Below are 27801 nucleotides of genomic sequence, written 5' to 3'. Positions count from 1 at the left end.
CATCAGCAAACAAGTTGATATTTCCTTCAAATTATTTTCAATATCATTAATGTACAAATTAAATAACAGGGGACCAAGCACCGAGCCCTGAGGTACACCACTAGTCAACTGCATTCTCTTGGACCCAGCTCCCCTATAAACTACTCTTTGATATCTGACCATCAGCTACCCTCTAATCCAAATCACTAGCTTAGGATCCATACCCGTTTGCTCTAATTTATGCAAGAAAGTTCCGTATGGAATCCTGTCAAATGCCTTTGAAAAGTTCAGCAGTATCACAGATTAAGGATTTCCTTTATCCAACTCCGCCATTACTTTATTATAGCAAGTAAGAAAGTTACTAAGGCAAGACTTGGTGTCTACCCAGTCCTAAATTCTAATTTTTATGAATTTCTTCAAAACCTTAACCACTATTCCAGATATACTGATTGGTCTATAATTTGCTACTTCTGTCTTGCAGTCTCCCTCATGCAGTGGAATTATTTCCCCCTCTTTCCACCCTATTGGAACTTACCAGAACTGAGGCTTAAACTAAACAGCCTGGTGCATATCCTCGTAACACTCTTGCACATTCTCGTAACACTTGGGCCGATATGCCATCTAACCCTATGGCAATATTAGCATTAAGGTTCTGTAATATACTAAGCACTTCTACCGCTTCTATCTCTAGACTCTCATCAGTGAATGACACATTTGGCACTGCAATATCACAACCAAGATGGTACATTTGTGCAAAATGATCACTAAATAACTCAACTATTTGAGTTGTTTCCATAACTTTTCTACTGTCAACACTTTTTAAAGTTATCCTTCCATAGTTATTTTTCCTTTTACTTGCTAGATAGCGAAATAACTCCTTAGGATTTCTTTTGGACACATCAACTAGCTTCTACTCATAATTTGTTTTCGCATTCTTTACCATACAGGTCACTCTCTTTGCTTGTACCTTGTACTGCTCATGAGTATGCCAAGTAATGATGTTTTTAACACGTTCATAGCCAATCACACGATATCGCATGATGCGAGTTCTCACCAAACGGCCGATCACGCGTTATCGCATGGACGTCGATATCAAGTTTCTAAGCGGAATAGTATAGCGGCCACAGTGAAACGGCGCGTAATATTTATATTGCCCACTAGGGAAGGGATCGACTTTCGTGGAGTGGGGATGGCCGCCAGCCATTGTCTATTGTTTATGTTAGCCAGTGCGCACAGTGGCGGCGTTCGGACAAGGCGACGGCGCGACGATTTTGTTTAATTATCGTTGATTTAGCGTGCTTGAAGTTTGGTTTTTATTTATTTTGAGTATTGTTTTTGTTTTTTGTTTTTTAGTAAGTTCCCTATAAATGTTGATTTTTGATAATTAATTTTTTCTATTTGTACGTTATTTTTAAAAATTCTATGTGATTATAAAAGATTGATAATTAAAGTTATAATTATTATATTTAAATATTTTTATTTGTAAAATATATAACTTACTTGACCGAATTACATATCACGCGATATCGCGTAATAGATATTTAGAGTACATAAATCCTATGTACATAATAATAAAAGCATATAAATAATATATTAACTTATTTTGAGCACAATAAAAACTAAATAAAAAAATATAAAAAATTTGGCCACCATACGAAATTCCAATTTTCAGCTTGGCAATGAACGTGTTAAAAAAGGTATGATAACTACAGGGTGTTCGGGATAAATTTGACATATTTATAATTAATTATATTTTTCCGTAAGTTACATGTATTAACACACACTTCTCTTCATTTAAAAGTTTGGACCCTTCTTCATTCATATACAAGATGTCAGAAAGGATGGATAGCTGGAACCCACCTGAATCATGGAAGAGAATAACTTGTATCATGATGATTCGTGCCCGCCATCAAAATAAGGATATTACGACTGCTGCCCAATGCTCCCTGAATACAGTAAAAACAATCAGGCATGAACTAGAGACTTGCAATGGTGACTACGAGGATGTAGCAAGAAGAAAGATCCCTAGCAGACGATCTGATTACGTTCGTACAGCAGAATTCCTCGCAAATCTGCAGGAACAGGCGTTGAAGAACCCTGGCATTGGATTTCGGGCTTTGTTCGTGGAGTTGCTAACTGTAGTCAAGCCCTGGATAACAAGGGTAGCCAATGGTAGGCCGTATGTATGGTAGCAGGATTCGGCCCCTTGCCACACCTCTGGGAAAAGTCAAAAATGGTTGTCTGAAAATTTCTACGACTTCACCAGTCCAAATGTTTGGCCTCCAAACTCCCCAGACCTTAACCCCATGGATTATTTTGTATGGGGCGCAGTTGAAAAAGACACCAATCGCACTTCCAGTAATACAAAAGCCCAGTTAATGGATAAAATTAAAACAGTTTTTGCGGCCCTTCCCAGGGAGACTGTAGCATCAGCTTGTTCGAGGTTCCGAAGCAGAATTGAAGCTGTGATCGATGCTAATGGTGGTTATTTTGAGTAAATCTTGTTGATAGTATTGTAATTAACTCTGCCTGTAATGTTTTTTGTCAATTCATTAAATTTAATAGATACAAAGAAGAGTTTCTTTTTCCTTACGAAACTGTCAAATTTATCCCGAACACCCTGTAGAGTAAGTAAAAATATAAGCAATGAAATGCGAAGTGGTATCAAAAAGTTTCGAGACTAGTTTTGTAACACGCTAACAGATGAGGTACGCCACAAGTCAACTGCATTCTCCTGGACCCAGCTCCTCCATAAACTGCTAGTGCCAAAAGACATCGTCCCGTGTACATCGGGAGCTGTACATCGGGAGCTCTGCAACTGGTGCTATTCTGACACACGTGCGTTACCACGTCTGCGATTTCATCATGGACAGCAAGTTAGAACAAAGGGCGAACTTGAATTCTGCGTGTAACTAGGCAAATATGCCATAGAAACGTTTGACATGATTCGGCAAGTTAACGGCGATGCTGCAATGAGTCGTTCGAGATATTTTGAGTGGCACGCGTGCTTCAAGAGGGAGGAACATCACTGGAAGACGACGAGAGATCAGGAAGACCTTCAACGAGCTAAACCCCCGAAAATGTCGAAATCATTCGGCAAATTTTACATGGGGATAGCCGGAGAACACTGCACAACATTGCGAAAGCGACCGTATCTGTGGCGCGCGAAAAACTGGATGCTCCACGACAACAATGAACCCTGTCACCGAGCTCTCCCCAACACGTGAGTTTATCGGCGGAAACAATGTGACCTCACTTCCACACCCACCCTACTTGCCAGATTTGGCTCCTGACAACTTTGCCCTCTTCCCGAAGATGAAGATCCAGCTCAAATTTTGCCGTTTTGACGCCATTGCGGAGATCCAGCGCGAATCGCAGAAGGTGCTTGACACGCCTTCGAAAAGAAGACTTCCAGGACATTGTAGAAGTTGCAGAAACACTGGGAGCACTGAATTGCTATGCAAGGAGACTATTTTGAAGGTGATAGTGTGTAAATGTAGATAAATAAAGTACAGGGTGTTCGGGATAAATTTGACAGTTTCGTAAGGAAAAAGAAAATCTTCTTTGTATCTATTAAATTTAATGAATTGACAAAAAAACATTACAGGCAGAGTTAATTACAATACTATCAACAAGATTTACTCAAAATAACCACCATTAGCATCGATCACAGCTTCAATTCTGCTTCGGAACCTCGAACAAGCTGATGCTACAGTCTCCCTGGGAAGGGCCGCAAAAACTGTTTTAATTTTATCCATTAACTGGGCTTTTGTATTACTGGAAGTGCAATTGGTGTCTTTTTCAACTGCGCCCCATACAAAATAATCCATGGGGTTAAGGTCTGGGGAGTTTGGAGGCCAAACATTTGGACTGGTGAAGTCGTAGAAATTTTCAGACAACCATTTTTGACTTTTCCCAGAGGTGTGGCAAGGGGCCGAATCCTGCTGCCATACATACGGCCTACCATTGGCTACCCTTGTTATCCAGGGCTTGACTACAGTTAGCAACTCCACGAACAAAGCCCGAATTCCAATGCCAGGGTTCTTCAACACCTGTTCCTGCAGATTTGCGAGGAATTCTGCTGTACGAACGCAATCAGATCGTCTGCTAGGGATCTTTCTTCTTGCTACATCCTCGTAGTCACCATTGCAAGTCTCTAGTTCATGCCTGATTGTTTTTACTGTATTCAGGGAGCATTGGGCAGCAGTCGTAATATCCTTATTTTGATGGCGGGCACGAATCATCATGATACAAGTTATTCTCTTCCATGATTCAGGTGGGTTCCAGCTATCCATCCTTTCTGACATCTTGTATGTGAATGAAGAAGGGTCCAAACTTTTAAATGAAGAGAAGTGTGTGTTAATACATGTAACTTACAAAAAAATATAATTAATTATAAATATGTCAAATTTATCCCGAACACCCTGTAATTTATCGTAAACAGAGCTAGTGTCGAAAAGTTTTGATACCAACTCGTATTACAATGTTGACACACGCACCTGTTGATACACACGAAACTGCAAGAGATTTTTAGGTTGAATTATTTTATGTTTCTTAACTTTGTGTGATCATTAAACTGAAAAACCCAAGTCTCAAAGATACATTGGAAATCTCTCACGAAATCAAAGGTTTTCGTATAATTAACGTTGATATTCATTGTATAAGCTGTATCACAACTTAAGTTATTCGTAGTTAACGTTTTCGAGTTGTTTTGTCCTTTTACTCAATATTTTACTCAATATTATAAAATATTGAGTAAAATAATTCAGTCATTTTTGGTATAGCCTATCTGTCTCTGATTATCGTCTGCTCTTGTAGTTTTGCTGCAAACATTTTTTTTTTATAATTTCATCAATTGCTGTTTAGCTATTTTGAGGATAATATTTGCAGTAGATCGTTTATTATTAAATTTAAGACTGATGTTCATATTTCTTTTTTTAATAGGTTTTAATTGTTTTCCATAGATGGGTATAATCAACTTTATTCAGAAGTTTTTTCCAGTTTCTTCATAAGTGGCCTTCTTTCCTCAGAAAAGATACCCGTATGAAACGAACACATCAATTTGTCTTCCTCCCCGAATATCCCACGAAGACACATCACCTGAATCATCCCTCAGGTAAAACAGCTGTGGACCACAGTGGCTCTTCTGACCGGACATGTGTGGCCATGTCTGGTCAGACTTTTTACACACACACACATATATATATATATATACATTTTTTTTTTTTTCATTCGAACAAACAAATATTAGAACAGCAACCTCGGCCAAATGTACTCCACTAACAATGTGTACTACTACATGTAAATAGGCAGTAGACTGCTTCCGTTAAGAGTATCATCTCTGTGTTTAAGTAGGGGTTAAGATATTGGGAAAAAGATGCGATCTCAAATGCTTTAAAGATAGCACACTTGGAAAAATAAAATAAAAGCTCGGAGCCATTCCCATGCCAGAATGTACACGTGAAACTAGACAAAAATGAACGATTAGAGAAGGACTAGAAACAGAGATCGATGCAAGACGCAGAAGAAGAATCAACAAGGTGATATATTCCAAATACGGTGGATGAGTGCACAGTACTACATATAGTGTATGGAAGTTACCTGAATGTCCATGCGACGGACACTTTCTGAAATGTGATAATTAACACAGGTGACCTTGATTAAACCAGGCTTGACTATCGAAAACAAACAGAGTTTAGGATTACTTCCATTTCGATTGGAATTATGAGACAACCGAAGTAGTGAGAGCAGTACATAACATTAAATCCATATGCTCTTTGGACGTGTCGAATGTTATCCCGATAAAAAATCGAGTTTCCGAAAGGATTATTCCGCTATGTCCAAATGAGGGCTGGTTAATCCACTTTAAGTCGAAAAGCCTTTATAAAGATTCGAATGCAGACGTTTCCAGGTAAAAAATCACCAAGGAATATCGCACCTAAACGATCCGAAATAGCTTGCATTGGAGTGCTAAATCCCTGTTCCCGTTATTTTCATTTGAATCGAATAAAATCTAGGCATGCATATCACGCGACACTAGCAGAGTAAGGATTAAATGCAGCTTTCCTTAACTTGCAGACGAAATTCATCTATGCATGGTGATCATATTCGCTGTCGTAATGTTCATCCAATAATTCTTATAGAAACCATGATAGGCAATTTAACATAATACAGTCTATCTCTCCTTTTCATCTGCTTCAGACACGTTAGATCTCCTCCTAATGAGGAGTCACGGCAAAAAATAATGCAGCCGGCACGCCACTCCTCTGCTGCGTCGCTCTTGGAGGTATTCATGACTGTAATTCATGTATGTTCACGGGGCCGGTTTGCCTTCTTGTGGGATGAAAACCCTAGCTAAAATAGGAGATAAACCCTTGTGCCAGTGCCCAAGACTAGCTAACTTGGCTATGGCTGAGGAAAATACTTAAGCTTCTCACGTCTCCGAGGGGAATCGAACCTAAGACACTCTTTCCCCAGGCATATGGTTGCAAAGCGCGGGACATAAGAGGATAGTTTCCTAAATTATCCGATCTCATTCTCACTGAGCACCTTTGGAATGGTGGTACGAGAGATGAACGAGAAAATTGACTGCACGAATTAGCCATGTCCATCTCGTGCAGCCCGACGCATGCGGCTAGTATACCGATAGTTTGCGCATCTATCTGCCTGGGACATTGGATTTTTTCTAGAAGTTCATGGTGGTCCAAAACTGAGTACCTTTCGTAAACTGGCAGCTAACTGTATAAATACTATGTCTCCTTTACATAAAATACTATAACTATATATATATCAGATGAATATCCTAAAAGCATGTTGGACCATCTTCAGAACAGCTTCGATACGCCGAGAATTGAATACATGAGGTTCTGTTAATAGACGACAGGTATTCGCTCCAAACGGTCATGACAAACACCAGTAGCTAGATTAGGTCTGTGCCGAGCTTGTGATACATCTGAAAGGTTCTCAAGGAGAGCGAGATCATGCGACTCTTTCGGCTAAGGGGAAAATCCATTAAAGTCACTGTCTAGTTCTGTATACATGAAATTCCACACGATTAGTGTTCTACGGCATTACTCATTTTACTGTTATATGTATGACAAATCAAATATAGGGTAATAATAACCAATGAGTTTAGGACAGGCCATCAACGATGTTCACTGATTAACTATTGCTTTACTGGTATTTACTAGTACCTGACAGGTACTAGTAAATCGTGCTTTCCACCAACAGTTCACCGCTTATATTTTTGTGAATAATTATAATGAATATATCTCTCTCTTTTTGTCACGATAGCATTTTCTAATATTCTTGTATCCTATACAGGTATTTATTTGCTCGCCTTAGTCATAGTAGTTTTTGTTTGACAGGTGTGACTTTCCACTGTAGTCGTCCGAATTTATTCTTCCCTCTTATCGAGATTTTTAAATCGTACGACACGCTCCTAATTAGACGAATTGCAACTCGATTAATTAGGTATTATGATTCTGCAGATCCTATTATTCTGCGTCTCGCACAGATCTTCTGCAATCAGATATTTGCAAGTTGACTATATTTTATGTTAATGAAACCATTCTCTGTATCCCAAAAACATTAAATCTCACCAGTCTTTTATTTCATTTACACACACAGATTTTGTAAGCAATCTACTGTATTATAGAGTACCTGCCAAGTTTTGTTAGTTGTATTTTACTGTTGCATTTCATTTAGCAAGGTAATGTTATACAAAATAATATGTCTTTCTACGCAAATTTATGATGGTAATGACCAAAGCCTATAAAATCTTCACCAAGAAATTCAATGACTCGTACACTAGGTATATAATCGAATAGTATCACAATCGGAAAAGTTCCTTTGAGATGACTGCAAGTCAACAAGTATGACCTGTAACATTCATGTATTTAACCTGCGAATCTGTTCAACTTCATAAGAACGAAAAGTGTTGTTGTTGAAGTTAATAAATAGTCAATTGGGAATATGATTTCATGAGGCTTAAGGAGTCGATGCTGAATAATAACGTTTTATATGTATTCTGTTATAATCTGATCTTACCATTTAATTACATCTTCGAGCCCAAGCTTGTTTTTTAATAACACCTCTTCTTCTGAACTGTTTAGCCGGTTTATTAAAGCGCAGTAATCCATTACTTTTCGAACTATTAATTAACACTTACACATAGCGGGGAAGCTTATTTCTCGATGCGAGGAGATTTCGACGCTGTGGAGTTAGAGGAGGGAGCCTTGTAATGTTCACACGTATTAACTCTAGCTAGCACTTGATAGAGAAGCAGTGTTATCATTCTAACTGTAATTAAAGATAATACTTTAAAATAATAAAAAAACCTCACTTAAAACAATAAAGCCATTTGTTTAAAAGAAAATATTTTGTGGAAAATATTGTGGATTTTGGGTATCTGAGCAGAAGAAATAATGATATAATCTTCTTTTCGATGTATTTTATCAAGGATCAAGGAGCACTGACTGTACTAATTCATCATTCTTGTAAGCAGACTTTAGGCAAGGTAAGAAACATTCATCACTAGGTACACTAAATCAGTGGTACAAGTAACAAAACTGCGAAACTGGTTTTGCAACGACAGTGTCAGAGAATTTTAAAATTGTTTCAATGTTACTTTGGTGTGTGTGTGTGTGTGTGTGTGTGTGTGTGTGTGTGTGTGTGTGTGTGTGTGTGTGTGTGTGTGTGTGTGTGTGTGTGTGTGTGTGTGTGTGTGTGTGTGTGTGTGTGTGTGTGTGTGTGTGTGTGTGTGTGTGTGTAGGAAATATATAAAGGAAAACGTTTGAAAATCAGATACATCATCATCATGCATATCAAGGATTTAGGCTCGCATGGCCTGTTCCGGCCTTAGAAGTCATCGTTGAATCGTTTAAGAGGATGTCCTGGTTTTCTTTTTCCTAATGGCTTGTATTTTAAGGCTTGTATTTGGTAATCTTTCTGTTTTCATTCTTTGAACGTGTTCCATCCATTTATGTTTATAATTTTTAATTTTTTCTATTACTGGTTCTTGGTTTAATTCTTTCATAATTTCTTCATTTCTTTTGTGATCAAATAGGGTATACTTTGCAGTTTTTCTCATAAACTTCATTTCTGCTGTTGTTAATCTTTGTTTGTCTTTTTGTTTTATTGTCCAAATTTCGCTTCCATACATTAAGACTAGTAGGGCTAATGTATTGTATACTTTTAGTCTGGTTTGTTTTTGAATAACAGGTGTAATTAACTCTATTGGTTTAAACATAGAGTTAATTACACCTGCTATTTTTAAATATTTTGCAATTTTTAGGTTTATATCTTTTTTATTTTCATATGTGATCGTACATCCTAGGTAGTTAAATGAATTCACCTGTTCTAAGATCTTGTTATCTATTACTATTTTAGTCCTTGCTGGATCTTGTCCTTTAAAGGCCATAGTTTTTAATTTTTCTGTTGATATTATCATACCATAATCTTTGGATATCTCATTTAGATCTAAAATAGCTTTCGGTAGTTCAGCTTCAGAATTTGTAATTATTATTTGGTCGTCGGCAAAGAGGAGAGTGTTTAAGTTTACTGTAGGAGAAAGTTTAATTCCTTGATGTAAATTTTTATTCCATTTTATTATTATTTCATTTAAGTAGATATTAAAAAGAGTTTCTGAGAGGGGATATCCCTGTCGGACCCCTTGGTTTATCTCTCTCGTATATGATAGCTCGTGATTTAATCTTATTTGTATATGATTATTTTCATATATACTTGTGATAGCTTTTAGGATATTTTTTGGTATTTGTCTTTCTTTTAATATGTTAAATAATATGTTTCTTTTAACTTTGTCAAATGCTTTTTCAAAGTCAATAAATGCAATATGTGTTTCTAAATTGCATTCTCTTCTTTTCTCTATTATTAATTTTAGGCAAGGTCTGTACTGATCGTCGTTTTCTAAACCCATTCTGTACCTCTAAAATAAAGTTTTCGGAATATTTCATTAGTTTGCTATTTAAGATTCTGCTATATATTTTGTAACAGGAATTTAGTATACTGATAACTCTACAGTTTTTAAGGTAATCTCTATTACCTTTTTTGAAGATAGGAAAATCAGATATATTATGTAAAAAGTGACGCTAAGCCTATTTATCGTACAGAAATGAGTAGCGCTCGCTTTGTGTGCCGTGGGTCGTCCCCTGCAGGTAGGGGACGACCCACCGCACTCACGCAACATTACTGTAGGTGCTACGAAGTATAATATGTAAAAACCGCCATTGTTCAGCCAACACATTAAGTAAGGAGTTCCAGACAATCGACTGGAACATGAATTTACACAAAAGAAATTTTAGAACCGAGGCTTGCAACATATGTTTCATTAGTAGGACCACAATATGCAATCCATACAAAACCCTGAACCAACATGCAGCGTCTTCTTTAAAAGTAAAAATGGCGTGTATAGTGGGACGTGGAATCTTGAAAACCTATCCATTTACCGAGCAAATGGATAGGTGTGGCGTACATAACTCCAACTATGAAATTCGGAGGTGGTATGGGTTTTGTTTTTCTTGGTTTGACTTCGGACCTCTTTGTGGTGTTACGAACATTGAACCTCGAGAAATATCTGCACATTCTGAATAATGCAATGATTTCTACTTCATGCTGTTTCTACGTAACTGACCATTGTCTCTTTCAACAAGACAGTGCACTGTGTCATAAGGCTGCTATTGTAACTTCGTGGTTTGTGTACATCAACGCCACTACAGTTGACTGGCTTCCTCAAAGCCAGCATCTCAACTATACTGAACATCTGTGGAATGAACTAGAGCGTTGTATTTTAAGTGACGTCCGTCCGATAACAGATCAGGACCTCATTACATGCGTACAGAAAGAATGGTCCAAAATGACCATTGATCTCTATCGTAAGTTTGCGGAAAGTATGCCCCATAGGATTGCTGCAGTCTTCGGATCGAAAGGAGGTCCTATATCTTATTAAGGTGGGCACCATGGTTGTTTCTTCTTCGAAATATGATTACCGTTGACTTCTTTCCAAGCAGTATCTTCTTCTTCATCTTACTCCTTCCCCTCCTCTTTTACCTTGCTGAGTCGAGGATTTTTTTACGCTTAACCGCTACCGTATCGAGGATAAGGTTGTTAGTCCTATGACTCCCAGTTTGTCCTATGTCTGTAGATTTGTGTTTTCAAGGGCAAGGGCAGGTTTGCCTGTTCTGGGGGATGAAAACCCAGAATTTACGGGTGAAAAAAAAATCCTACCTCACGGTGAGACTGGCTAACTCCCCTTTAGTCGAAAGAGACCAAGTAGAGGTTCTACATTCCTGGGAATAAAATCCAGGTCTTTCCGAGTATATGAAATTACAATATATTATATTATAATTTCCCATCTTCTGTATTTGGAAGACTTGAAGTTACATGGAAAATCGCACAACAAATAGACTCATAACTGAACACGGTTCATATTTTCAGTCAGAATATCAAAACAGAATTTGGTTTGGATAAATGTGTAATTTTACTCATTAAACAAAGAAACATTAATTACGCTAGAAAATTTAATTTTGATTACGAGAATTACTTAAAAGCAGTTTCAGCTAACGAACACTAAAAGCCCTGGAATACTTGCAGCTAGTGATATTCTTGCTCGGAAGTTAAACAACAAACATCAACGCAATACACCATAAGAGTGAGACATATTCTGAAATGTCTTAATGGATTAAAATCAATTAGAGTAATGACCTTTGGGACTATACCAGTGATCCATACACAGATGGCATAATAACTTTGACAAAAGGAGACCTGTACAATTCGCACCGCAAAACTTGAAACTGAATGATTCTGCATCATGCATTACATCCACGAAATTATGTTGACCCGTTGTACCTGTCAAATAGAATAAGTGGATAGCTGTGGAAGAAGAAGCAATTAGTTTAAAAACTTACATCGAATGCTTCAAATCAAATGCTTCAAGCCATTTCACAAGAAGGACCTTCTAAAAACAGTAAGAAAAAAAAAAAACGATTACAAAAACGAATAGCAAAATATCCGATATTGCGATGGATAAATATACCGTTGCATGGCAAATATCTTCGAGATAGTGAGGAAAAAATTTATGTCACCAAGACGTAGCAATGGCTGCAATACGGACATATTAAAAAGAAACAGAAGAATTTATTCTAGCCGTTCAATAACAGGCGTTATAAACTAATGCAATGGAAGCAAAAATTTTGAACGCCAATAGTAACAGCAAATGCGTATTATACGATCAGAAAAATGAAACTGTAGAATATGTAATCTGCAGCAAGATAGCTCAAGCTGATTATTAAAATTCCTATGGTCAAGTGACCAAAATAATTCATTGGCATGTATGCAAAAAAGATCTGGCAGTATAGAATAGAGACAGTATTGGAAAACGAAACAGCAAAAATTCTCTGGGAATTTGGATCACAGTAGACTTGACATCACAATTATTGAACTTATACAAGTTTGGATTATTGACTTTGCAGTACTGGCTATTGCAAAGTCAATAATCCAAAAATATTGCAAATATTATTGACTTTGGATTATTGGCTTTGTAGAAAAAAAAACACTAAATATCGAGATCTGGCAATGGAGGTTGGCTCCTGCTATGCTTAAACACCAAAGGCATTCCAATAGTTATCGATGCACCTGGTGCAATTTCATAAAAGCTATTCAGCTATTTACAAGAATTAACAATCAATAAAGTCACCACATATGATCTACAAAAAAAAAAAAAAGAATCTAAGAATTTTTTTTTTATTATTATAATGCCTAGATTCTTGGGTAGAATCTGAATTGCTCTGTATCAAAATTAAAATTGTTTAAATATTTTGTTTAGACTGTGTATCAGTTTTCTGAATAAAATAGTAATATTCAGACTTGATTAGTTGATAATACAATTACATATACTGTATGCTGTATTTCCATCATATTTACATTGCATATATTTGTACATTTGATATATATTTCATCTCGTATATCATCATCATCATCATCATCATCATCATCAAATTCTTGCCATGTACCCTCAAGGAGTGTACAGGATACGATAGTACTACATGAAAAATTTACATAATTACTAACTTCCTTTCTACAATTTTCCTCCAAATCAGTCTGTTACTTGTCAAGACTCCAACATCATTAGATTTTATATTTCTATCGTCTAAGGCACTTTGTACTGTATCAATCCGCCTATGTCTTGGTCTTCGTCCGGGTCGTTTTCCTGCCAAACTGGCAGAGAACACTTATTTTTCTAATCTTTCCTCGCCCATTCTGTTTAAGTGACCAAACCACCTGATATTAACTCCGCTAACACTTTCCTGTATGCTTGTAATGTCACGTTCTTTCCTAATATCCTCGTTTTTAATATCATATTGCATTTATACCATCTATTCATGCCTCTAATCTTTCTCAGGACTCTCATTTCTGCGGTCTCTAGCCTTTTGTAAAGTGTTTTACTTCTCACCTGGTTTGAACACTGCTAATTTAGTGTTCCGAGTAATTTCTCTCTTATTCCATATGAATTTATTCCATTGACTTCATACCCTACCAGCTTTGTTGATTCTGTTGTCTATTTCCATATTTAAATTACCATCTTCACTAAAAATCGTTCCTAAGTAGCTGAAATGTTTTACCTGTTCGACAGGTTCTCCATTCACAAAGCAGTTGACATTTTCAACGCTTCTGCCTATTTCCATTGTCTTTGTCTTTTTATTGCTGACCTTCATACCATATCTATTACGACAATTATTCAATTTAGTGAGGGAATCTTGAAAACTTGTAGCAGATTTATTTAGAAGTATAACATCGTCCACATAAAGCAAAGAGCTGACATTAACATCTCTGATATCAGGTTTAACACGTTCATTGCCAATCACGTGTTATCGCGTGGACGTCGCTAACTAAATAAAAAAAAAATTTGGCCACCGCACGAAATTCCAATTTTCAGCTTGGCAATGAACGTGTTAATACCACTTTCCTTCATAATGTGATGCATATAGATAATGAATAACAGAGGGGGATAATGTACATCCTTGTCTCACACCAGATTTAACATTAAACTATCTTCCTGTACTTCCTTCAATTCTAACTGCTGACTTACAACTCAAACAAAGACTAAGCATTGCTTGATAAAATGGGTACAGGCAAATTCATCGAAAAACAGTTAATCGAAAGACAATTCATCGAATGCAATTCATCGAACAGCAATTCATCGAAAAAGCAATTCGTCGAATAAACAATTCGCCTAACGACAATTTAACGAATGGCAATTCGTCGAAAAGGCAATTCATCGAATGACCAATTCCTTGAATGACAATTCATCGAACGACAATTCGTCGAAAATGCAATTCATCCAAAAAACCATTCATCGAAAAGTTTTCGATGAATTCTTTCATAATTCATCGAAAAGTCATTTTTCTTGCAAAGTATTGTTTAAAAATCTTCAGTAACAATGCGGAACGTTACTCATAATACAGACAACATATTAAGTGGTCAGTGAAACATAATAATTATTTTCCTGCATTTTAGAGCATTTAATGTAAGTGTACATCCTGCTTCATTTTACAGTTAGCGATTTATCTGTAGAGAAGACAGGAGTACCACATGCACTTATCTCCAGAATAACCTTGAAAACATGTAATTGCAGTTAATAAGGGGAGGAATAGGCTAAGAAATTCGTTGTACCAAATTATGTCCCAATAAGTCTAGTCCATTGAAATTAAAAATTTCATTAAATTTCATCCAGCCAGAGCGAAATTGCTAATATCATTTAGGAACTTCTTTACAGAAATGTCATGATACAAGTGATCCATTACGAACTAAAACTGAACCGTGCATTCAGCTTCTTGTTCTGAAAACTTCTGCGAATTCTGCTAAGTCTGCGAGTTATTGTATACATAATTTCGACACTATTCCTTGTAGCCCCGAATATAGCTGAACTGAAAACTGGAAGGGTTCGACATTGTTTTGTAAAAGTTTCAAATACGGAATCTAAATAAAATTTTTTCATTAATAAATGTAATAAATAAATAAATTTACTGAATGTAAGTTAATAGGCCTAATACTGAGATGACTAGGCTTTTCTTCCTGGAAATAGGCAACTCGGACAAGAAAAACAATAAGAATCGATATTGTTCTGTAATTATTCCTTAGTAAAGCAGCATTACTATACCAACAATCATTATATTGAGGAGGATGAGGGAAAATAGTTTTAATCATTAATATTACAACTACTACTACTAATCAGCAAATCAAATAAAAAATCAGCTAAAGCCTTTTTATTCCCGTATACGAGAGTAGGCGAGGCCATTTAGCCCTATTTAACTTTTGGAGACTGAGTGGGCAGTTCAATCTCCACTGGTATCCAATCAGAGACAGATGGCCCAAAGCTATCACTAATTAAGCGGTACGCAGTGAAGAGAGACAGCTCAAATGTGCCGCCATCTCGTTGTCCCTAACCCTAACACAATATATTTAATGTCTGAAATAATGTGGGTTCTACAGTCGATTTTCTTGAGTTTACAGGACGAAAAACCTGCTTGCCCTTTCCAGAGATCGACTAACTCGGGAACCGGTCGAAAAAAGGCTTAGAAAAACTTCCTCTAGTCGCCGACTGGACTCGAAATGAAGTCTTCCTTCGTGCGGTCAAGCGCGATGGTGTGCAAACGCCACATCCACTGAGCTACACAGGCTCTTACTACTACTACTAATAATAATAAATTGATTCTTTGATGTAAATATTTTTCACAATATAACAATAAAATATACAGGAATTCAGAGTAGAAATATTGGTAAACTTGAAAAAAATTCATTCCTGAAGATTTTTCAATCACCTTTCACTTATTTACTCCTGTTTCTGTTATTCCTCAACGACAGGAGTGCCACATGCACTTATGTCCCGAATAACCTCGAAAGCAAGTAACTGCAGTTAATAAGGGGAACGATTAGGCTAAGAATACTGATGAGTATATGTGTAGGTATATTTCTAGGTTTTGAGGAGGTGATCGGTGCAGATTGTTAAAAAATAAATAAAAGGTTAAAATATTCTCTAGGAAAGGAAAATAATAAACTAAGGAATGATGAATAAAGAGTCTTAAAAAACAAACCTGTAAACCTTTTAGAAGCATACTTATCTGGTGTTATATTTAGATCAGCAGTGGTTGGAAGTCTTATTCGACTTTTGAAGGATGCCAGTGGTTGGCAGATCACAGTTAGAAAACACAGTGCTAAAGGAAATTGGAATTGGTTGAGTTGTTTTGAATTAAGGAAGAAGCAACTGGCCTTAAATCCCTGCGTGTTTTTCCAATTCGGTTCACTTGTTTTTCGGCAAGCAAAAAAAAAAACAAGTTTCAGAGAGGAAAAACCTTCCATCCTCGTATGAGACAGGCTAACTCACCCTCAGTTTAAACGCCCTGATAAAGCCGCTTGACATCCTTGATAAACGTAGGATGCTGAAGTCCTTTTCAGCAGTTTCATTAAATGAGCTGTAGAATTTTTCTCTTCTCGGTTTCTGCAGTTTTGTAGAAAATAAGTTTAGGATGGAGGACTTTTTTTTTATACATTCACGCCGAGGATTTTTGTAGTCTTCCATTTTCCAGAGATGGGATGTTTCTTAAAGTTGATTTTTCTGTTTTGGAATTTTCGAGTTGGTTCGAAAATATGGCTCAACAATGCGATCATGCATGATCGCATTGTTGAGCCATATTTTCCACGAGGAGACGATTACGAGAGTGGCATACCTAAATATGCTAGAGAAATTTGTGTTTCCCCAGATTGAGAACGTGTAGGACCTCATTTTCCAATATGATGGAGCAACTCCACATTATGGCGACTGCGCGTATCCTACTGCTTGTCGTCGCCCCGCAGTCCCGATTTGATTTCGATGCATTTCTTCTTTTGCGTATATTTATATTTGTGTATAAATAATTAAGTAAAAGAGTTTTTTTTTTAAGGGGAAGGGGCGGAAAAATATGCTACCGCACGTGGTGACAAAATTTCTAGGGTAGGCCCTGGGGCCAGTCCTGGTGAATATGGTGTTTGAGGTAAATATTGTAATCCCAAGTTGTATATTGTCTGTTGGATTTCATAAGTAGGTGCATTGTCCTGCAAAAGCAACACTCCTCTGCTTAGTTTCTCGAACTGATTTTCCTTCAATACCTCCTTCAATTCCTTCAGAGCTGCTGTAACAGTTTCACCTTTCTTGTGGTAAGGTAAGGATTACACCATCCATATCCTAAAAGACAATGGCAAGAACTTTCCCTGCCGACTGTTTGGTTCGAAACTTCTTTGGCCATGGAGAACCTTTGTGTCTCCACTCCATTGACTGTTGTTTGTTCTCTGGGTCATAGTGACGAAGGCATGTTTCATCAACGGTTAGAATATGAGCTAAAATTTCACCAGGATGAAATCCCTTTATGAAATATTCTTTTAACATCTCAACTATACCCACCTCAGTGGATATCATTCACTGCAACCAGTATTCCTCGCCAAAAAATCGCTTTCCGTACGAAGTAGGATAAATAGTAGTTATAAATACTAGGATAATAAAAAGATATATACCTCTCAAAATAATCCAAAACAAACCAAAAAAAAAAAAAATTGCACACACATCTTCGCCCCCACACGCCTTATAATTCATTTCTCGGTGAACTGTATTTTCGATGAATTGTGATTTTTCGATGAATTGTTGTTTTTCGATCAACTGTGTTTCGATGAATTGTTGTTTTTCGATCAACTGTGTTTCGATGAATTGTCTTTTCGATTAACTGCTCATCGGTGAATTGCTTTTTCGGGGAATTGTTGTTCGATGAATTGTTGTTCGATGAATTGCCTTCGATGAATTGTCTTTCGGTAAACTGTTTTTCGATGAACTCTCCGGATATCGATAAAATGTCCCATTGACATCATATAACTGTAGCGTATTGAATAGCTTCTCTCTTGGCACCTTGCCATATGTCTTTTCCAGATAGACAAAACTTAAATACAGATTTTTTTTATATTCCCATGATTTCTCAACTAATTGTCGTAAAGTGAAAATCTGAACCTGACAGCCTCTATTTGGCCTGAATCCAGCTTGTTCTTCACCAAGCTTTTCTTCCACAATTCTTCTCAACCGTTTCTCATGTATACTTGCATAAATCTTACCAGGAACACTCTGTAGGGAAATATCTCTGTAATTATCACATTCAGTTTTATTTCCCTTTTTATATATGGGTACTATAAGAGTTCCACTCCAATCATCGGGAATTCGTCCCTCTGTCCAGAAATTCTGAAATATAGGACTAGGACTGTAGGACTGTGGCTGGGCTGCATAGTTCAGAATATCACCTTCGCCTGCTGCCTTTCTACATTTAAAGCCTTTGATAGCTTTTTCTACTTCAAGTATGGATATTCATTCTTGACTGTATGCCTGTTGAGTGTTTTTTTACCACTGTGCTATCACTGCTTGTTTCATTTAACAATTTCTCGAAGTAATTACTCTATACTTCAAGGATATCTTTTTCTCTCGTTTCTAAGTCACCTTTATCATCTCTAACTCCTTTTACAGCACTCTTACCTCCATTTCTAAGCTTCTTCAACAACCTCTGAATATTTTGCCACCTTCTTGATAATTATTTTTTATGTTCTTGCCAAAGTCATCTCATAACTTCTGTTCAGTCACTTTTACACAGTCTTTAGCTTTCTTACATTTGTCTCTGTATTCTCTAAAAGCACAATCGGACTTATTTGCCATGAACTTTTGATATGCTTTCTTCTTTTCCTTCACTGACTGCCTCTTTAACTTCTTGTGTCCACCATGGAGTGCTGATTTTTCCATCCTTGCAGACAACTTCACCACATGCCTCTCTGATTGAATCAATCAGGGTTTTCTTCAAGGCTTGCCACTGAATCTTCAAAGTTTATATATATATTTGGTATTCTCTCTCTCTCTCTTATATATATATATATATATATATATATATATATATATATATATATATATATATATATATATATATATATATATATATATATATATATATATATATATATATATATATATATATATATATATAGAGAGAGAGAGAGAGAGAGAGAGAGAGAGAGAGAGAGAGAGAGAGAGAGAGAGAAACCACTATAACCTCACCAGTATATTTAATGTTCATTTTATTTACATCTTTCGAAGCAAATGTTTGGCTTATATTTTAGGTGTTGTTCGAGTGCTGATAGTTATTTTGAATGTGGCAGCTTTAATATCAAGCATTGGTATTGCGGGTGTTGAGTATAAATACTTAAAGGGCAGCATATGAAGTTAAGTTCTACTTGTTGTATGGAAGCTTATTTAATAAGTCTGGTATATAGAACTGATGGATTGCTTTTCCAAATGTATTATTATAATTATTTTTAATGTATGTTATTTTCTGAGGTCTGATTTGATATGAAATCGATACTGTTTTTCGATATTTTCTGGAAAACTAGTGTTTTAGCATGATAGTATAAAGTCTCAGATTTTTTATAGTAAGCATCGACTGTTGGTTTGTGTTGATGGAGTGAAAAGAGGAGGACGTTTTAGGAGCTCTTCACCTGTTGTTACCAACAGCCTGTTTTGTAACGAGTTTAATTTATTCATTAGGTATTGCGATGTAGAATCATAGCAAGATATTCCATATTTCCGTCTAAGCACAACTAGGCCTTTGTATATGATTTTGCTAACTTTTTGGAGGTAATATATCTTGTAAGTAGTGCAATTTATACAATAATATGCGCAGTTTTTGTGTATATAAGTTCCATCGCATATTGTAATCAAAGTTCAGGCGTAAGTATTTGGTGCTTGTAACTTTCTGGATTGTAATACAAGGACAAGTTTTAGTTTTCTATAGACTATATGGTATATTACATTTTAGTGATATGTTTTATAGTTAGCAGTCGACTGTTGGTATATGTTCATGGATGGAAAAGAAGGGTACTAATTAGGCGCTCCTTAGAAATCCTCGAATAGAGTGTTTCTAAATATGATAAATAAATAAATAGATTTATTGCTGTTTATTACAACAGAATTACGCATAAGCCAATCAGTGATTACGTTGACATCTGATTGTAAATGTTGTTAGCCTGTTGATGGGTCTCTTTGTATGGATATGTGTAGCATGTCATCTGCGTGTTGGTAGATGTGACTGTATAGTTGTACGTTGGATAGATCATTTACAAATATATTGAAAAGGCGTGGCAATAAAATTACCATGTACGATAATGTTGGTTCTGTTTTTCAGAAAGTCTTCGAATCAATTGTAGAGTTTTCCTCTTAAGCCTACTGCTTCGAGTAGTTTTAGAATTGTGTGTCGATGGTGTCGAAAGCTTTAGTGAAGTCAACAGCTAGTGCAGATACAAAGTGTTTTTTTTTCCTTCAAGAGATGAGTATTATGTCACACAGATAATCGAATAAGATATTAGTTCCTTTATTTTTATCCATAGTGAAATCCATAGTGAGTGTTGGATATTATATTGAATTTCTCTAGTTATGTGGATATTTTTTCATTAACTATTCTTTTCATGATCTTTTCTATTACGTACAGCGTGGATAAAGGCCAATTTTTAATTTCATCGGATTTTCCTTTTTTATATAACAGAGCTATTACTGCTGTTTTAGATCTGGTGGTATTTTACACTTATGGAAAATTATTCCTTTGAATTTGATTATAACTGGCCATAAGGTGGAGATGTGCGTTTTGAAATTCCTTGGTTGTATCTGATCAAATCCAGGGGATGTTTCAAAGCAGATATTTGAAATATCCATATCCCAGTCTTTTTGTGTTATCTCGGGGAACTAAAGAATCTTATTTTGTGTCTGGATAGTGTTACTATTTAGTTTTCCAAGATTGGATATGGTTCGCATTAACTTTGTAATTTGTTCCTTGAAAGTATGATTAAATTTGTCTGCTGATTGCTTGTCACTTAAACGGTGTTTGGCCAAGTTCTGGATAATAGTCATCGAGGCAGGAGGAGGTGGTGTTTTATTGAGTATTTCATTTATTATTGTCCATGTTCCTTTAATTTTTCTTTCATTTAATTTAATTTTATTGGTGTAATAATTACGTTTAATTCGGCGTATTTCTGATTAGAATTTTTTCTGTATTCCTTATGTTCGCTTCTTTTGAAATAACGAATAATTTGTTTTGATTGGTAAATATATCCATATTTTTGATTATACGGATTTCTTTTAAGCTGATGCCATAAACGGACTTTATTGTGTATTTTATGTAGTATATCGTCGTTTAGCCATGGAGGTGAGTCCTTGCTGGTTCTAATGTTTAATTTCCGGGTAGCTTTCTCGTATATACGACGCATCGATGTGTCGAAAGAGTCATGTGGTTCTTCTGTATTATCGGATTGCATTATCTGATGCTATGAGGATTTTTTTAATTGTTTCGTCAACCATGCAGTCGTCTGTTACTTTTTTACAATGGTTTGACGTGAGTAAAGAATTGGAATATTTATTTTCCACTGCTGCGGTGTGTAATGATGTGAAGTAGTGTGTCGCTAGTTATATTTTAATAGTTGCAGATAAAAGTCTGTTATCTATTACACGAACGTTAACATGATGTATACTCGATTGTGCTATATTTTCATTTATCTTTAGTGTGAGATAAAATAGTTGCTATTAAGCCAGTTGGACAGTACTCTATATCTAAATAAGCTGTAGTTATGCTTGCTTCGATGTTTAGAGTGTTAATATTAGTGTCTCCTGCTACAATTATAGGTTGATTACGGTTGTTGTTTAGTTTTATTAGCCAGGTTTCTAGTTCCTCTAGGAAGAGTTTTGGATTCTCATCTGATGGTCAATGAACAACAACAATAATAATAATACATTGAAATTATAACCAGTTTTCCACGTTATCTAATTTAAAACAGTTAATTTCAAAGGTAATAATCGAAACACAATGGATGGCATATTTGAATGATTAATCAGAAACCTCAAATAGTATTTTTTCATGTCTGAATGCCATGTGTAATATTAACTTAAGCTTATTACTAGTTCTTGAATTAACCTACGATACGATTGAATTAACCTAAAATACGATTGAAATCTGATACCGGCTCAGACGTCACCGGGTCAAACAAGATCTGCGTCCCCAATCCAACGATCTGGGTTGGATCAAAAAGTCAGCTACTGAAAACAAAGACAAAGAAATCAAACTCAAGCCTGTAAGGGATGGAATATCATTTAGGTACAGGGAATGTCCACACACTACGGGCAACTGGAAAATTCAGTTGCTTCAAGTAGAAATGAAGAAATACAGATGCGGCATCCTGGGTATTTCAGAAATGAGATAGATGCTGTCAGGAGAAGCAATTCTCTGATCAGGAAAAAAAAGTAAGCATGAAGCAGGCGTAGTCATAGTGCTAAGTAACAAGACATGTCAGGCAATGATAGGATACAAATCAGTTAGTGAAGGATAATGGTTACAAGATTCAGTGCCCAACAATTTAATATCACGACCATTCAAGTATAAGTGCCAACTGCGGGGAGTGCAGATAAAGACATTGAGAGATATTAAACAGATCTACAACTAGAAATTGATGACGTACCAAAGCAGGATATACTCATCATTGGAGGAGATGGAAATGCAAAGATTGGCAGAAATAACACAGGATGGGAAAAGATTATGGAAAAATTTGGATATGGAGAAAGAAATGAACTTAGAGAGATGCTTGTGGAATTTGTCACTGATAACGACCTGATGATTTTCAATGCTAAATTACATCAAAGAGATTGTCGAAAATGGACATGGCGTTCCTTCGATGGCAGTCATAGGAATATGATTGATCTGATATTAATAGGCAGAGCATATTTGGAAACTACTCTTAAGACTACAAGTGAAAAACAAAATAGAAATACAAGAGCAGAATGACTGACCACAGTACTAAAAAAGCGGTAGAGGTAGTAATCCCTGAAAGGGAGAAGATCAACAAGAAATGGATAACACAGGAATCCTGAAATTTCTACAAGAGAAATGAGAACTGAAACTTAAAATACATAACTCAGAAACAGCAGATGAGTTATACTCTCAAAAATGCAATGATATACGGAAAACACCAAGATCTGATAAACACTAATTGCTGGAGGACCAATACTGGAGAACTGCTTATATTGACATAAGAAATGTCAATAACAAGTGCAACCAAGATCAGTAGCATCAGAGATGACGGTGATAAAGTATTGATGGACAAGACCGAACTCATACGCAGATGGACAAGATACTGCAGCGGACTATATGAAAATCAACTAAATGATACTGCAACAGAAGTAATCAAAGAACGAAAAGCAATCTCTCAACCAGCAAGATTATGGAAAAATTTGGACATGAAGAAAGAAAGAAATTAACGTAAAGAGAACTTTTAAAATGACATCTTGGAAGAGGGAGTAAGTAAGGCTATAAAACATTTCAAGAACACAAAAGAGTCCTGGAAATGACAACATAATAGGCGAGATGCTAAAATATGGGGGAGAATTGGTTGTAAAAGAAATGCTTAAGCTATGTAATGAAATATGGAGATCAGGGTATTCCCCCGAAGAGTGGAAAAATCGGTTTTGATTGTTCTTCATAAGAAAGGCAGTGCTTTAGAATTCTCAAATTACAGAACTATTGCACTAATGAGTCATCTAGGAAAAGTGCTGATGAAAATACTTAGAGAACGGCTGAAGGGTCATATGGAGGAACATCTTCCTAATGAGCAAGCCCGATTTCGATTAGATCAAAGTACAGTGCAACAAAAACTCGCACCGTGACTAATGGCAGAGAAAGCTCGAAGAAAGAACAAAAAGATATACTGCTATTTCGTGGACTTCCAAAAATCTTTTAATAATATTAACCAAAATATAACATGGGTAGTGTTGGAATCCTACGGTGTATACAATAGATTTATCCTCCTGTTGAAAGATATAAACAGTCAAGCACAAGCAACCGTCAGGATAGCAGGTGTGACTGGAGAGTGGAGAGAATGAAAGATCTTAATTCAAGGCACAAGACAAGCGAACCCAATATCAGTTATCATCTTCATTACGCATATATGAACACTGATAAGATTAAAGAAGGTGAAGGCATTTCAATAAATGGCATGAGAATACACTACCTCTGCTTTGCAGATGACATGGTCCTGATTGAAGAAGATGCACCAAGGCTGGAAAGGACACTGCAAACACTATACACAGAAGGAATAAGATAAACCATGGACTAAATGTCAATTTTGAAAAAGACTAAAACAATGATATTTGGACAGCAAGAGTTACTGAACAAAGTTACCATTGAGGGATTTCAACTGGAAAATGTGGAACACTTCACATATTTTGGATGCCACATGATGCATGACTTGGACAAAAAAAGGGGTAAAAAGTAAGTAGAATAGCCAGAGGAACTGCTTTCTTAAAAGCCATGGACAAAATATGGAAGATCCGAGCTATAAAGATACGTGTGGAAACCTGTATCTTCAGCAGCATGCTGTATGGATGTGAGGACTGGGTACTCCCGATAGAATCTGAAAGGAGGATATTAGCATATGAGAGGAAGTACTATAGAAAGATCTTGAGAATAGGCTGGATACAGAAAGTGAACAATGAGGAAATATATAGACGAATACAACCATGATCCAGAAGGAAAACCTGACTCAGAAAATAATCAAAAGGAAATACTTCTATTTGGGCATATATGTAGAATGAACGATGAGAGAAAATTAAAAACCCTGCTGTTTGGGATGATTGAAAGAACAAAAGAGGAAATCCAAACAGAGAATGGAGCGCAATAACATCTTAAAATGGTACGGAAACTCTGTACGCACACTGAGTCATCTTGCACAAAATAGAATGCAATGGAAGAATCATATCAAGATGGAATGAAACAATAGTTGTTTTTGTTAGTTCTTGAATTAATCTGTTTCTCATCCTTTTACAGCAGATTGTACCTTACAAATTCACCTGATTATTTGGTTTACAGTGTTATCTGTGATAATGTGATTAGTTATAGATGTAGTTTTGTTGCTGTTATTATTCTCTCTTGTTTCCTCTCTTCAGTAGCAGCCACTGAACCTCTAAATGACGTGTCTATGAGAACATATGCGTGATTTAGATGATTGCCTAACTGCCGTGTATCTCCTAAAAAGAGAGATCCCATTCAAGTGCACAAGGGGCTGGTGACGTATACAGAAAGTTAAATTCCTTTAGAACTTGGCCAGCGTGTTTCATTGATTCTAAAGAATTACATCAAAAGCAAGTTTAAAAAAGAATGATAACATTACTATTTTATCCTTCCCTCCTGGAGGAGGAAGAAAGTGTTATAATGTAATAAGATTGATAAAGTGGCCTTACCATCTGTAGTGCTTTTGTAGGACAGTCGCAAAGACATTACATTTTCCTTTTTATTGTAAACACCCATTTTCGAATTCATTGTGAACAGGAAGAGCCTTTGCAGTTTAATTTCAAGTGAAAATGAGTTTACTCATAAGCTGATAGCAGAAATTCCGCATGGAAATTCAACATTTTTCATGACGCTCAATAAGTAAACAGGCTAGAGAAATTATGTTAATACACCCACCCATATTAGCTTCATAACCTGAGTTGGTACGGAGATTTCAAATAACACATGTAGAAAAGTGCTATTAATATTAACTTCAGTGTTTAAAAATCTGTGTAATAATAAAATCTGTGTAATAATAAAAATTTCTGTCAAATAATAAGAACTCATTTTATTAAAAGTTTATGAGAAAATTTGAAAGCAGTGATACGACTTACGACAGTTTTATAAGTATTTATTGAGGTTTGGCTTCCATTTCCTAGTAATTTCTTTACATCTTTGAGTTTCTTTGAGAATTCGGTGGTTTGTGCATGCTTGTAATGTGAAACGTAGAGAAATATGGAAAACCATCATCTTGAAATTTTATATAGCTGCATAAATTAAAATTTTATGTCTTTTGTTTCTTTAACTGCTGGCAGTTAAAGAAACAAAATTTTTTAAATTATGACAATATCTTATCCTTGAATGTGTTTTCGTAACAAAATCGCAAACCTAATTTTTACATTCTAAATAACAATAGTTTCTGATTATTATTGCAAAAATATATTTGTTTCATAATCAAATATAAATTGAATTTCTCTTATTTATAGTATTAGAGTAATAAGTAAAACTCTTACATTTTCCTGTCCCACGCTCTGGAAGTCACAGACAACGAAAGCCAGAAGATACGTAGACATACGCACTGTTTTTTGATAAATATCAGCGGTCCAGCCATTACCTCTGCGGTTAAAAAAAATCACTAAATATCACTAAGGAATCGTTTAGGTCATTAAATAAAGTATGTATTTGAATTATGTTATAGTAAGAAATTATTTGCATGTAAATAAATCTTCAGGGCTGGCTGTGGAGTGGTTACTGCATCAGCTCTGGGGGGTTCGAATCCCACAGTGTGCATGAATATTTGTGATTATTTTGAAGTAGACTATGATGTCGCATCATGTTAGACCACTACACGTTTACAAGAGGCATGGAGCAACATGAAAGAGAGAGAGAGTGGCATGTAATACGTAATACGTAAGTTTTTCAGTAGGTTTTTATACAATCAAGAGTTTCTGGATTATGTAAAAACATTAAATACTTTGAAAGCTTGTGTTCAAATAAATTGTTCAAAGAGGTGGAAATAAATTATATGCACTTTATTTTTAATTGCTTTGTAATTTCACTCATTTTTGCTGTTTTTAAACAACTGCAAGACCAATTGAACAATTTTTAAATATTGCATTTAATAAGAATTAAGAAACGTACGTTATCAAAAAACGCTAGTTTTCCTTGTTGTTATGCATTAAGTTCAGTGTTAAGATTAAAACTATTAGCTCGTTTGAAAATTGTTTCTGCTAAGTCCAACTTTGATCGTTGACCATTAGAATCTAAATATCATTAAGCACAGAGAGCAAAGTATGTGACCATAGTTAGGAGGGCTTAGACTAGTTGGAATAAGGTTTTTTAAACAAATCACATGGCTAGTATATTATGCCTATTAATTTCGTGAATTCTCCATCCAAAAAGAAACACTTTTTCACTTCTGTATGCAGCTGATAAATGGGTTTCATTGAAAAATCGTTATAAAGCTTTATTGCCAGGAGGCGATGCAGCTTTCAACAGAGGTATTCCCTAACTAGAAAAACATGTGTCATCCAACATGTTAAAAACAGCGCAGCAATGTAGGACACACAGGACCAGTCACTTCTGGGAATACCACTTTCATTAAGATATCCACATGGGTTTGGAATGCCTGTTTGGTACCAACCCGAAACCATCCAAACGGTGCTCAGGTTCGATTTTCTGTGAAGCAGATCTCGCTGTGATTGAAGACCTGGGCTCCAGAAATCATGCGTTATGTAAAGACTAAACATGATATACAAAAATTAGATATATTTTTATTTTTATTTAGCGTATGGCATAATAAAAAATAAAGCCACATGACATCAAAATACATAATTACATATTTGTGCAGACAATATAAATGAGACAGGTAGTATACATATACAAATAACAGGTAAAAGAGTCACTTAAATTTTAAGTTTAATTCAGCTAGCCATTCAACAGCTGAGGGATCTACCTCAAGAAAGTCTCTCCGGTTACCAAGATAGGCTGTTATGCTGCCGTCCTACACAATGTGCCGGATGGTTCGGTTTGTGGCCCCAAAGTCACATTGGAGTGTAGGTGATCTTCCCCACTTATGTAAGCTGTCTGCGCAGATACCATATGCTGTACTTATCCTATTTAAGTTTTTCCATAGATGACGTGGAAGCTCAATCCCTTTCGGATTTTGAGA

General features: G+C 36.0%; 1 protein-coding gene across 1 annotated transcript in view; it reads right to left on the bottom strand.

The window, feature by feature from the left end:
- Positions 1 to 27801, bottom strand: part of superdeath (Suppressor of ER stress-induced death) — a 503396-nt gene that overhangs the window by 378264 nt on the left and 97331 nt on the right. The window contains exon 3 of the mRNA XM_090396917.1: positions 26144 to 26246. Within this exon, the coding sequence (XP_090253043.1) occupies positions 26144 to 26246 (103 nt within the window). The remainder of the gene's footprint in view (positions 1 to 26143; positions 26247 to 27801) is intronic.

This window comes from Typopeltis vanoorti, chromosome 8 (assembly GCF_054136105.1).
Source record: "Typopeltis vanoorti isolate ZY-2024b chromosome 8, IOZ_Tvanoo_1.0, whole genome shotgun sequence".
Taxonomy (NCBI): Eukaryota; Metazoa; Arthropoda; class Arachnida; order Uropygi; family Thelyphonidae; genus Typopeltis; species Typopeltis vanoorti.
The sequence above is the reverse complement of the archived record's forward strand: the minus strand, read 5'-3'. Positions and strand labels throughout refer to the sequence as shown.